This window comes from Hyperolius riggenbachi, chromosome 3 (genome assembly GCF_040937935.1).
Source record: "Hyperolius riggenbachi isolate aHypRig1 chromosome 3, aHypRig1.pri, whole genome shotgun sequence".
NCBI classification, from domain to species: domain Eukaryota; kingdom Metazoa; phylum Chordata; class Amphibia; order Anura; family Hyperoliidae; genus Hyperolius; species Hyperolius riggenbachi.
Genome location: NC_090648.1, coordinates 25,249,105 through 25,262,265, shown reverse-complemented (window position 1 = coordinate 25,262,265; position 13,161 = coordinate 25,249,105). Strand labels below are relative to the sequence as shown.

Sequence of the window (13,161 nt, the reverse complement as noted above, 5' to 3'; positions counted from 1 at the left end):
GTCAATATTGAAAATCAAGGAAACAGCTGTCATGATGCAACTGGGGGAATCTGAAGGAGAAAATGATCAGCGTGATGGTACCAACATCAGGCCATCCGCCTCAGGGAACGCTGGCCCCAGCAGCTATGATGAAGAAGAGGAGGAGGAACAGCTGGAGTTGGAGCAGGAATTTCATGCCACCATTGACGAGGGCCAGTGCGGTGCACATTGGACTTCCACAATTCAGCGCAAATGGTCAGTTGAAGCAGACCAGGAGGAAGGTGACGACTATGATGCATCACAACAACTATCACAACGCTCACAAGAGGATGATGAGGATTCTGGTAGGACTCTGGCACACATGGCTCAATTCATGCTAGACTGCATTGAACGTGACCCACGCATTGTGCGCATTTTGGACAACACCAATTACTGGGTTTATACCCTTCTGGATCCACGGTACAAACACAATGTTCCAAAACTGCTTGAAGAAAGAGTCAGACAGGTCAAAATGGAAGAATACCAGCAGGCCCTTGTGGAGACTTTAGAGAGGAGATTGACATCCTCCCCCTCCTCTAGCCAGTTGTACGCCGACAGACTGACTTCCGCAAACCCAGGACGACCAGGAGGGCAGCAAACAATGCAAGCCGCAACTAGTGCCCAAAAGGGAATGGTATCGGCAGTGTCCTTGGAGTGGGAAAATTTTCTGACACCCATGCAGCAGCAGCCCACTGAACAGCAAGCATGCAGATCCACCTCCAACACCGATCGCCTGGAGAAGATGGTCAAGGACTACATGTCAGATGACGTAGCTGTGTCGAACAATCCATCTGCACCCTTCAACTATTGGGTATAGAAGCTAGACACCTGGCACGAACTGGCAATGTACGCAATAGAGGTGCTGGCTTGCCCGGCAGCCAGCGTTATGTCGGAACGCTGTTTCAGTGCTGCCGGAGGCATCGTCACAGATCGGCGTATCCGCCTCTCCACAGAAAATGCAGACCGTCTGACTCAAATTAAAATGAATCAATCCTGGATTGGAAATGACTACGCAACACTCCAGGACCCCAACCAAGTAACATGACCAATGAACATCTGGGATGGCGTAGCGTTTCCGGTCCCTGTTTATTGAACCTCTCATCTCTATTACATTTATAACTACATGGTGGCAAAAAGCATTGCTGCTATATCCGCACACTTTTTGTCCTCATGCAAGGCCTGGGTGGTTGTGTCTCACAAAGCGTGGCCTTCTCCTCCTGCGCCTCCTCCTGTTCCATCACGTCTGCTGCTGCTGGGTTAGCGTTGCCGCGTGGTCCCTGTTTATTGAACCACTTATCTTTATTACATTTATGACTGCATGGTGGTACAAAGCATGCTATCCGCACGCTTCTTGTCCTCATGCAAGGCCTGGGTTGTTGTGTCTCACAAAGCGTGGCCTTCTCCTCCTGCGCCTCCTCCTGTTCCATCACGTCTGCTGCTGCTGGGTTAGCGTTGCCGCGTGGTCCCTGTTTATTGAACCACTTATCTTTATTACATTTATGACTGCATGGCAGTACAAAGCATGCTATCCGCACGCTTCTTGTTCTCATGCAAGGCCTGGGTTGTTGTGTCTCACAAAGCGTGGCCTTCTCCTCCTGCGCCTCCTCCTGTTCCATCACGTCTGCTGCTGCTGGGTTAGCGTTGCCGCGTGGTCCCTGTTTATTGAACCACTTATCTTTATTACATTTATGACTGCATGGCGGTACAAAGCATGCTAACGCACGCTTCTTGTCCTCATGCAAGGCCTGGGTTGTTGTGTCTCACAAAGCGTGGCCTTCTCCTCCTGCGCCTCCTCCTGTTCCATCACGTCTGCTGCTGCAGGGTTAGCGTTGCCGCGTGGTCCCTGTTTATTGAACCACTTATCTTTATTACATTTATGACTGCATGGCGGTACAAAGCATGCTATCCGCACGCTTCTTGTCCTCATGCAAGGCCTGGGTTGTTGTGTCTCACAAAGCGTGGCCTTCTCCTCCTGCGCCTCCTCCTGTTCCATCACGTCTGCTGCTGCTGGTGCTGGGTTAGCGTTACCGGTCCCTTTTCGTGGAACCTCTTCTCTGTATTACATTTATGACTGCATGGCGAAAAAAAGCATGTTACCTGTGCAAAGAAACATGACATTTTCCACATTTAAAAGACAGTTATTCCTTTGAAACTTTACAATCAATTTTCTCAAAAACTATAAGCTCTTTTTCAAATATTTTTTTCCTCTTGTACCCACTCCCAAGGTGCACATACCCTGCTAATTTGGGGTATGTAGCATGTAAGGAAGCTTTACAAAGCATGAAAGTTCGGGTCCCCATTGACTTCCATTATGTTCGGAGTTCGGCGCGAACACCCGAACATCGCGGCGATGTTCGGCGAACGTTCGCGAACCCGAACATCTAGGTGTTCGCCCAACACTAGCTAAGTGCTGGCGAGTTCTTAAAATAGGCGTCAGCAAGGTCGCCTAATGCAATTGCATTTAACACCCCCCAGGGCGGAAAAGAACTCGCTTGGGCGATATAATCACCCAACAAGTTCCTTTCCCCCTATGCAATTGCATTTTGCACCCCCCAGGAAGCGATGCTTCCCGCCAAACACAGGTGCTAACTTTTCACCTGCTCTGAGCAGGCGAAAAGACCTATCGCCGGTGTCTGCGGGCTGTTTTTGGCATCTGGGAGCCTCCTTTACTAAGGAAACCCCAGATGCCAGTGATTTAAATAGGTAAAGGAGTCAGTTTTGACTCCTTACCTATTTAAAATGTAACAAAAAACATACCTCCATCGTTCCGGCTCGCCGCATGTCCCACGCCGCTCCTCCGCTCATCTCTGTCTCTGTGAGTATTGGAGCCCGGCAAAGCATCTTTGAGTCTCCCGCTGGGGCTCCCCATTCATCCACTAGGTGGCCCAATGAGAATCCTCCTGATTCTAATTGGACCAATGAGAATCAGGATGATTCTCATTGGGCCACCTAGTGGATGAATGGGGAGCCCCGGCGGGAGACTCAAAGATGCTTTGCGCCCAGCAAGAATACTCACAGAGACAGAGATGAGCGGAGGAGCGGCGTGGGACATGCGGCGAGCCGGAACGATGGAGGTATGTTTTTTCTGAATTTCCCAGCAGCGACGAGCGGCAGGAGGCGACGGGCGGCGGGTAAGAGCCTTGCGACGATGCGCGCATCTCCCGGGGAGCGAGGCTGCAGTGCTGTGGTGCTGAAGGACAGCTCCCCAGCACTAATGCCTCGCTCCACATCGCTGGCCACACAGGAGCATCCCTCAGCGAATACCTAGTATTCGCCTGAGTTATGCTCCTTTACGCAAGGACATCGCTCAGGTGAAACTGGCAATTGAATTTGCCGGTAAATCCTGAGCGATGTGAGGAGATAAGAAGCTTGCATGTTTTCAGCTTCTTATCTCCTCGAATTGCATATGGCCCATTGTCTCTTAAGTTTTCTCCTAGGTGATATTTCCTCACCTAATCAACTGCTACCAGCAAGCAAGAAAACACTCAGAAAATGTGCACAGTACCTTTCTTCACCTGCGTTTTGATACTTTTTCAATTAAAATCTCAGTACAATACCTCTAAATATGCTGGCATTTGCTTTAAACTATTCCCCCACCTGAGAATATGATTGCTTGTTTAAAATCAACAAAGTTAATTAGTGACAAACATACATCCTTTTTTTTTTTTTTTTTTTTTTTTTTTCCCTTCATCCGAAGTCTCAGGGGATGCCCAGAAATATCTCAGCCTAGCAGGGAGGGAGGATTCACCTCCATGTGTACCTCCTCTATAAATTGTCTCTGTAACAGCGTAGATGTGCATTATGCCTACAAGCTTCCCCGAACATTACAACTGTAGATAATGGTAGATAACAATTGACCATCATCTTCATCTTCTCCAAGAGAAACACACCATACCGTAAGCAGAAATTGCTGGCCAACTAGTGCACATCTACTATGACACAATCTTGTTGTTTTTTTAAGAGATAGCTTACAAAGATGTTTTTTATTTTCTTGTGAAATTAGCTTGTTCTTTGTTGCACTCAGGGTCGGGCCAAGGCAGAGGCAAGAGAGGCTCCAGCCTCAGGGTGCAGTGTAGGAGGGGGTGCACGACTCACTCAGCTATCATTCCCCTATTGTGTTTGAAGCAGAGAGAAATACGAAAAGGAGATACATGGCAGTGACTGCAAGCCAGATAACTAGAGATGAAGGTGTTGGGGACGGGGGGATAAAGGGACAGGGGTAGGGGCCCTAGGGGGCCTCTTAGGGCTTGATTCACAAAGCGGTGCTAACTGTTAGCACGAATGTGAAAACCCCCTTAGCACGTCTAAACAAGCTTTTCGCGCATAAAACTTTACGCGCGCAAAACTTTATGCGCGTAAAACTTTACGCGCGTACTGCACAGAGCGCAGGGCGCACCGCGCGAAGTGCCCATTAAAGCCTATGGGACTTAGTGCGCGTAAAACTTTGCGCGCGTAAAACTTTGCGCGCGCAAAGTTAACGCGCGATCTGATTGAGAAATCTGATGCTAACCTACTTAGCACCCTGGTTAGCGCGTCTAAAGACTTTAGACGTGCTAAGTAGGTTAGCACCGCTTTGTGAATCAAGCCCTTAGTCTAATACCACTCAGTGTGTGATGGTTGGGGTGGGAGGGATGGAGGGGCACACTTTGGTGTCTTAGCCTTGGGTGCTGAAGGACCTTGTCCCGGCTCTGATTGCACTTCTTCCTCAGTATCTTCTTTAAGTCAGGGTTTACATTTGTCTTCATGAAAAACAAACATTTTTCACTCACAAATTCTTGTACACTGTGATCCATGTGCAATTCACTTTTTCTCCTGAGTTTTCTCCTAGGTGATATTTTTAAACTCGTCAATAAAATGCTTTTTAAATCACCAGCAAGCAAGAAAATACTTAAAATAGTTTTGATAGTATTTTTTCACCTAATTTTTGGTCCTTTTTTTTAACCACCTTAGCGGTATGGACGAGCTCAGCGCGTCCATTACCGCCAGAGGGTGCCGCTCAGGCCCTGCTGGGCCGATTTACATGAAATAAAGAGCAGCAAACGCAGCCGGCACTTTGCCAGCCGCGTGTGCTGCCCGATCGCCGCCGCTCTGCGGCGATCCACCGCGAGCAGCGGCGAAAGAGGGTCCCCCCAGCCGCCTGAGCCCTGCGCAGCCGGAACAAATAGTTCCGGCCAGCGCTAAGGGCTGGATCGGAGGCGGCAGACGTCAGGACGTCGGCTGACGTCCATGACGTCACTCCGCTCGTCGCTATGGCGACGATCTAAGCAAAACAAGGAAGGCCGCTCATTGCGGCCTTCCTTGTTTATTCTGGGCGCCGGAGGCGATCAGAAGAACGCCTCCGGAGCGCCATCTAGTGGGCTTTCATGCAGCCAACTTTCAGTTGGCTGCATGAAATATTTTTTTTTTTATTTAAAAAAAACCCTCATGCAGCTGCCCTGGCGATCTTAATAGAACGCCAGGGTGGTTAATTCCAAAGTCATACAAATGATTGTAAAAAGAAGATGAAAAATTATCTAAACTGTTATTTTCACACCTTGTTATAAAATGCCTTTTAAACCACCAGCAAGAGATTACTCAAAATAATTTGTCATCAACTTTTAGGTACTTTTTCATTTGTTACATGCTTAAAAGTTATTTTAAAGAGATTATGAAAATTATCTCCTAGGAGATAACTCAGTATAAAGAGTGAATTGCATATGGGTCCGTGTGTTTTTCTGTATTATGACACATATGTTTTGCCAAAGTACCAAATCATTGTCTAAGGCCCAGTGCACACCAAAACTGCTAGCAGATACTCAAAACGCTAGCGGTTTTTGGAGCAGATTTCAGAGCGATTCTAGGCATGTTTAGAGAGGTTATCTAATCCTTTTTTGGAGCGTTTGTGAGTAGCAGATTACAAATATTGTTACAGTGAAGCTGTTACTGAACAGCTTCTGTAACAAAAACGCCTGGAAAACCGCTCTGATCTAGCATTTTTCAGAGTGGTTTGCGTTTTTCCTATACTTTACATTGAGGCAGAAACGCTTCTGCAAACCGCAAACGTGCAGCAGGAGGCAAGTTTGCAGTTTGTTAAAATCCTCAAACCGCTGGTGTGCACCATCCCACTGAAATACATTAGCCAAGCGTTTTCACAGGCGGAAGCGGTTTGCGAATCACTGCAAGAACCGTTCGGTGTGCACCAGACCAACCTCCTTAGCGGTAATCTGGAGTCAGGCTTAGGATGGAAATCTGCATCTTAGAGTGGTAATCCTGTGCCTGAGTTATATGCAGAAGCTGCTGCAAATCTCTCTGCGGTATGTTTTTTTTTCCCTTGTTTTTAGGATCCAAAAGCTTGTGAAAAAATTGTACAGCTTTTACATCCTTAATCTGGAAATAATCATAACGCCAGGGGGGTTAATGAGAAAGCGTGCCTGTTGTGCAAAAATATGCTGCAAGTTGTATAATCCTTTTTGTTTGTTTGTTTTTTCCAATATGCAGATAAAAGGCATTAGGTGTCAACGAGAAAAACAAAAGTTTGCTTTCCTAAAACAGAAAGAATTTGCGATAATTCAGGTTGGAGTGAGCTTGAGATGTCTCCCAGAGCATCACTGCTGAAAATATGCTAATTAACCATTGTACCCTTAGGGCTCGTTTCCACTAGGGCGAATCCGCATGCGGGCACTGCATGCGGATTCGCATAGTTAATGTTAGTGGATGGGGCTGTTTCCACCTGTGCGGCGTGCGGGAGCGATTTGGCGGCAGGCAAAATCTGCACGGCGGGACCCACAGTTTTCGCCTGCGTCGGGAATCCGTGCGAATCGCCGCTAATGTATTTAATAGTAAAAACGCATGCGTTTGGTACATGCGTTTTTACCCGCGATTTCGCGTGCGATTTCGCACCCTTCCCAATGTTATTTTGCCCTGGCAGTGTCATGGTTAATTTCGCATGGCACCCTGCCATGCGAAATCGCACGCGAAATCGCGGGTAAAACGCATGTGGAAACGCACCCGCATGCGTTTTTACAAGCGTCGGAATGCCGGCGAAATCGCGTCGCACTAGTGGAAACGGGCCCTTAGAAGCTAAACACACCTCCAGAACCGCTGGAATGCAATGATGTGTCAGCTTGTTAATTTGTACAGAGCCATAATAATCCAACATGCATACAGACTGTTTCGGATTGTTTGATCCTCATCAGTGCATGGCATGGATTGGCTTACAACAGGGGTAAATTCTAAAACAAATGTGCATAAATGCACCCATATCAGTCACGTGTGAAAGCTGGCAATTTTCATGTAGTGTGATAGTCTGTTGAATAATTGAGTGATAAAATGTGTGGACGGAATAGTGGCACTGCTAGTGTTGGACAATGGTTAGGGCTCATTCACACTAATCAGTGAGTGGAAATGCATGGAAACGCGTGAATAAAAATGAATGGGTGTGAATAGGTTTGGGAGTTGCTGTGCATTTCCATGCATTTTAGTTATAATGCAATGCACAACAGCACACTGTTGTAGTGTGAATGATAAAGTCTTTGGACTTTCATGTTACCTTGAAAATGCCCACTATGTGCAGTGCAACAAAACCCACTGCAACCCACATAGTGTGAAAGAGCCCTAATGATTCAGAGAAGGTCTGTACAGCGTAACTATTAATTCAGTCCCACAGTGTAACAGTACAGTAACCATGTACCCCTTTGTCAAGGCAGTATAGCAGGTTTTCAAAACCTTTTCAGGGTAATACAAATTATCCCAAACAATATATATTAAAACATTTTCAGCAGGTTGCCCTTTTACTATCTTATACATCACTTTCATCTCACTGCTGAAAAAGGCTTCTCTGCTTCAGTTAGGCCCAGTGCACACCAAAAACCTCTAGCAGAGCTGCCAAACGCTAGAGGTTTTTGAAGCAGATTTCAGAGAGGTTTTCTAAACACGCCTCACGTTTTTTGGAGCATTTTTTGTGTAGCAGATTTCATATATTGTTACAGAAAAGCTGTTACTGAACAGCTACTGTAACAAAAACACCTGGAATACCGCTCTGATCTAGTGTTTTTCAGAGCTGTTTTCCACTTGACTATACTTTAACATTGAGGCAGAAACGCCTCAGAAATCTAAAAAATGCTGCAGCCCTCGAGTTTGCGTTTGTGGACAAAACGACCTGCTCTGGTGTGCACCAACCCATTGAAATACATTAACCAAGCGTTTCTCTATCCCCAAGCATTTTTTAAAAACGCTCCAGAACCGCTCTGGTGTGCACCGGTTACAAACTGATTAAACTGCAGCAAGCAATGGGCAGCGCTCACAGGCTGCAAGTGAAGTGAAAGCTCCAGAGATATGCCCAGCCCCTTGAGGCTAAATACACACCTTGAATACAAATCATATGCAAATTATGTGCTAACACTAGTCTAAATTCTAAAATTTGAATGCAAGCTGACACCCATGGAGGCAGCTAGCCTGAAGTATACTTAAGTTTTGTACAGCAGAAGGAAATGGCAGCGCTTCCAAACAGACGCTGCGCCTGAATTGACTACCTGCACAAGTATGCAGAGCTCGAATAATGGGCAGATTAAACACCTTGCATTCAAAACAGGTACAGCAAAGGGGGGCGTTAGCTTCAGCATAAGTTGTGCACAAATTATCCCTACTAGACTCTCGCATGGCGGTGACAGGCCCCCATGGGAGAGAAACTAACCACTAATCTAGCAGTGAAGCATATCAAATAGTGAAGCATGTTCAAACAGTGAAAATTTGTCAAATCAAAGGGTTAAAACCTCAAACTAATGTAACAGTGAAGCATATTCAACAGTGAAACATATCCAACAGTGAACCCTAGCTAGTCTACAATTAAAAACATAATCCTTACCTTGTGCAGATAGCCATACATGGTATACATTGTATACACAAACTGATGAAAAGCTGCTATGTGCACCTGCACCAAATGTTCCAGCTTGAGGAAGATGGAATTATTATTATTATTAGTATTTATATAGCACTGACACTCACAGGCTCACAAATTAGTCCCTCCCATAGTCATATGTCTACGTATGTATTATCTGTCATATGTATCATACTCTAGGGCCAATTTAGGGGAAGCCAATTAACTGTATGTTTTTGGAACGTTGGAGGAAGCTGGAGTGCACAGAGGAAATCCGCACAGACACAGGGAGGACATACAATCTCTGGGCAGCTAGTGCCCTGGCTAGGATTTGAACCAGGGACCCAGCACTGCAAGTTGAGAGCGCTAACCACTACCCCACCATGCAGCCTCGGTCAGGAAGGGAGAAGGAAATAATCGTCATTTTCATACTCATTCACAACCAGCCAACTGGTAATTTTCTGAAGGATCCTACTTACTGGCTCTCTACATGTTTTTGTTTCAGACCCCTTTACGGTCACTCAGAATTCTATAAAAGAAGCTGTTCTGCTGCCCAGAATCGTCAAAGAACGCTTCAACTCAAATAACTACTATACATGAAGCCCCCAATCAAAACTTTGATCGACACCCCACCCCACAAATGTTCACACCCCTTCCCTTACCTCCTCTTGTTGCCCTCATGGCCTTGGGGACAATATCACAATTGTCCTAAAACAAGTGTTGCCATCAGGATCTTCGCACCGATACCAAGTGTAGCCACAAGGAAACCTGATCTGAAGTATAGTCCCCCGTATCGGAGGAAGAGAAGGTTAGTAGTTGTGGCACCCCACATAAAAAAGTTTTCATATATCTGTCATTTAAGCATAGATACAAACTTATCTTCTATATTAATCTGTATTATTATTATTATTATTATTATTATTATTGTTGATTTATAAAGCGCCAACCTATTCCGTGGCGCTGTACAAAGTAAGAAACAAACATGGGGTACATAATAATACAGACAATGGTGTACACCCATATACAAGATACATAATTAGTGACAAAATACAAAGAATGATACAAAATAGAAATTATAGAATTGGTAATGACAGTGATAAAATTTACATGATGAATAAAATGTATAATGGTTACCAAGACACAAAAGGGGGAGAGAGCCCTGCCCTTGTGAGCTTACAATCTAAAGGGAATGGGGGGGACAGGAGGAGGGGTAGTATGCAGCAAATATATAGAGGCTTTGTGTTTTAGGATACCTAGTAGGAGTGCAATTTGGTCTTAGTACAAAGGGAAGTGGCCTAAGGTAGCGCATATGCTTGTCGGAACAAGTGTGTTTTTAGAGAGCGTTTAAAGGTAACAAAGGTTGGCAAGTGACGGATGTGTTGTGGGAGGGGATTCCAGAGGAGGGGTGAAGCGCGTGCGAAGTCTTGTAAACGTGAATGTGAGGAGTTGATTCTAGAGGAGGACAACAGAAGATCATGTGCCGATCTGAGATTGCGATTGGGTTTGTATCTGGAGATTAGTGAGGATATGTACCGGGGAGAGAGATTGTGGAGAGCTTTGTAGGTTAAGGTTAGGAGTTTGAACTAAATCCTCTGGTTAATTTGCAGCCAGTGAAGAGCTTGACAAAGAGGGTCGGCAGAGGAAGATCGAGAAGAAAGATGAATGAGACGAGCAGCTGAGTTCAGTACCGACTGGAGTGGGGACAGTTTGTTAGACGGTAGTCCACAAAGTAGTATGTTGCAGTAGTCCAGACGAGAAATTATGAGAGCATGTATTACATCTGTATTGACGCCCCTCCCTGAGGGGTACTTACTTCGGGAGGGAAAAGCCTCTGGATCCAAATGAGGCTTTCCCTGTTCTCCTCTGTCCCTCGGTTGCCTTGCCGGGACCCCCCAAATCGTGGCGAGGTAAATATTTACCAACCGCGATCCTGCACAGGCCCACTAGCCGCTCTTCCTTTGGATTAAGGCAGAAATAGCTGAACCCAATTGATACGCTCTACTTTGCGCCTGCACAGTAGAGCAGATACGATTGGGATTGCCTGTTTCCGCCTAGCCCGAAACGAAGAGCAGCTACTGCGGCTGCACAGGATCGTGGAGAGGTAAATAAATCTCCTGCTTGTCAAGCTTGTTGGGGGATGTTTCAGGGGAGCCAGCGCTGGATTCCCCAAAGCTACAGGGGGGGTGGAAGCCTCATTGGGACCCTGTGACTTCCTCCTCCCGAGGTAACTATACCCCAAAGGTTTTTTTTTTTCATTACAGAGTCTCTTTAAATTTAGAGTTGTCAGGCTTGATTTCTAACATGGTTTGTTAACAACTCCAAATATGTATGCTGTTTTGCAGGGTTTTTCAATTAAACATATTTTAGAGAAAAAGACAATTGTATCCTTCCAGGTCCAAAATGTGTGAGGCTAATCAGACTAAGGTTTTACAGATTTATTTACTTGGGTTTCGAGGACTAAACAGATTCAAACCTTTGTTTTTTATTGTGTTCCTTTTATCCTACATTGTGATACTCGGTGGCAACATTCTCATTATCACTGTGGTGAGTGTTGTTGATCATCTTAAAATCCCGATGTTCATCTTTCTCAAGCACTTGGCTGTAGCAGATATCCTGATGACCACTACGATAGTGCCTATGATGTTAAACATTATATTAGTACAGGAAGGAACAGTGTCTTTCTTTTGGTGTATTACTCAGCTGTACTGTTTTGGCATTTTTGCAGGGGTACAATGTTTTCTCATTGCTGTGATGTCCTATGATCGATATTTGGCTATTTGTAAACCTTTGCATTATGCTTCCCTAATAAATCCTCACATTTCCTTGCAGTTAATTATTGGATTGTGGTTTTTAAGCATATTTTTATTGTCTGTTGAATTAACTCTGATGTGCCTACTCAACTTCTGTGGTCTTAATTACATTGACCATTTTTTTTGCGACTTCGGACCATTAATAGAACTGTCTACCTCAAACAAACTCACTTCTATGATGCTGGATTTGATATCTTCTATATTTATGGTATCTTTACCATTTGCTTTCATCGTTATGACCTACATTTACATTTTTCTTACCATCCTGAAGATGTCTTCTGCTAATGGACGGAAGAAGGCCTTCTCCACATGTAGCTCCCACCTGGCCCTTGTCTGCACTTCTTATGGGACCTTGATCACTGTTTATATAGTGCCAACAGATTACAGTGAAGTTAACATAAATAAATACAAGTCTTTGTTGTACATTGTGGTGGCTCCAATGATGAATCCCATCATCTACAGCTTGAGGAACCTGGAGATCCAGAGGGCTGTCCATAAATTACTCAATAATGTCAAAATGGCCAAAACAGATGTATGAAAAAATAAACACAAAAACCTTTTGTATTAGATTCACTGAGTCAGATTGCATTTCTGCATATTTTACAATACAGTTTATTAAATACAGAGGAAATAATGAAACAATGGTGATGTGTACATACATATGCCTGGGCACACCGTTCAAAAGATCACAATTTTTTTTTCATTGATTTCCCCTTTATAAACTTCATATACTATGGCCTCAATTCACTAAGCTTTATCAAACACTTTACCAAACGTTTGATAATTTACCTTATGAGTAAAATCTAATTTTGAATTCACTATGGTGTTATATATTTATCGAATGTTTCATCGTCAAAACATTCAATAAATTGGTAACACCTTAGTGAATTCAAAATTATATTTTACCTATGAGGTAAATTATCAAACGTTCGGTAAAGTGTTCGATAAAGCTTAGTAACTTGAGGCCTATGTCTCTAGGAGGCACATTTAATCTCTAATAAGTCTACTCATCTCCAGAAATCATGGGCACGATGATTAGGTCATTCACCCCATACCTCTTATTCCAGAGTCTCGATCTTAGTCAGGAAAAACATTAGATGGAAGGCTATCCCATGCAAGAAGGACCCTGAGGGTCGCTATTTTTTATATATGCTAAGATAGATTCAGACACTATATGAGATTTTTTTATTTTTATTTTAGGCTTGTATAACTCTCTACCAGCTACTTTATAAGACTGCCAGGGGGAGCCTTTGACTCTGAAGTTTTATTATAAGGATTTTTGTCATTGTTTAGTTCCATAGATCTTTGGAGTAAAAAAAAAAAAAATTCTAATAGCAAAGCAAACACTTGCCAGGCAGGTCATACTAATAACCTTTCAAGGATAGACTTTTTTTTATCTCCCTCAAATTGATTCTCTGAACCACCTCTGTTGAAATTTTACACTGAAAGATCTCAGACCATTCCCCTGTTCTTTTAGAT

At 44.3% G+C, this 13,161-nt stretch overlaps 1 protein-coding gene across 1 annotated transcript; it reads left to right on the top strand.

The window, feature by feature from the left end:
* Positions 1-11,272: 11,272 nt before the first annotated feature.
* Positions 11,273-12,220, top strand: LOC137561966 (olfactory receptor 10A7-like). The gene has a single exon (XM_068273310.1). The coding sequence runs from the start codon at positions 11,273-11,275 to the stop codon at positions 12,218-12,220; it is 948 nt and encodes a 315-aa protein (XP_068129411.1).
* The last annotated feature ends 941 nt before the right edge of the window (positions 12,221-13,161 follow it).

Bases quoted from the DNA above. Each gene is read 5' to 3' on its own strand.
- LOC137561966 (XM_068273310.1), top strand. From the start codon at position 11,273: ATGTGTGAGGCTAATCAGACTAAGGTTTTACAGATTTATTTACTTGGG.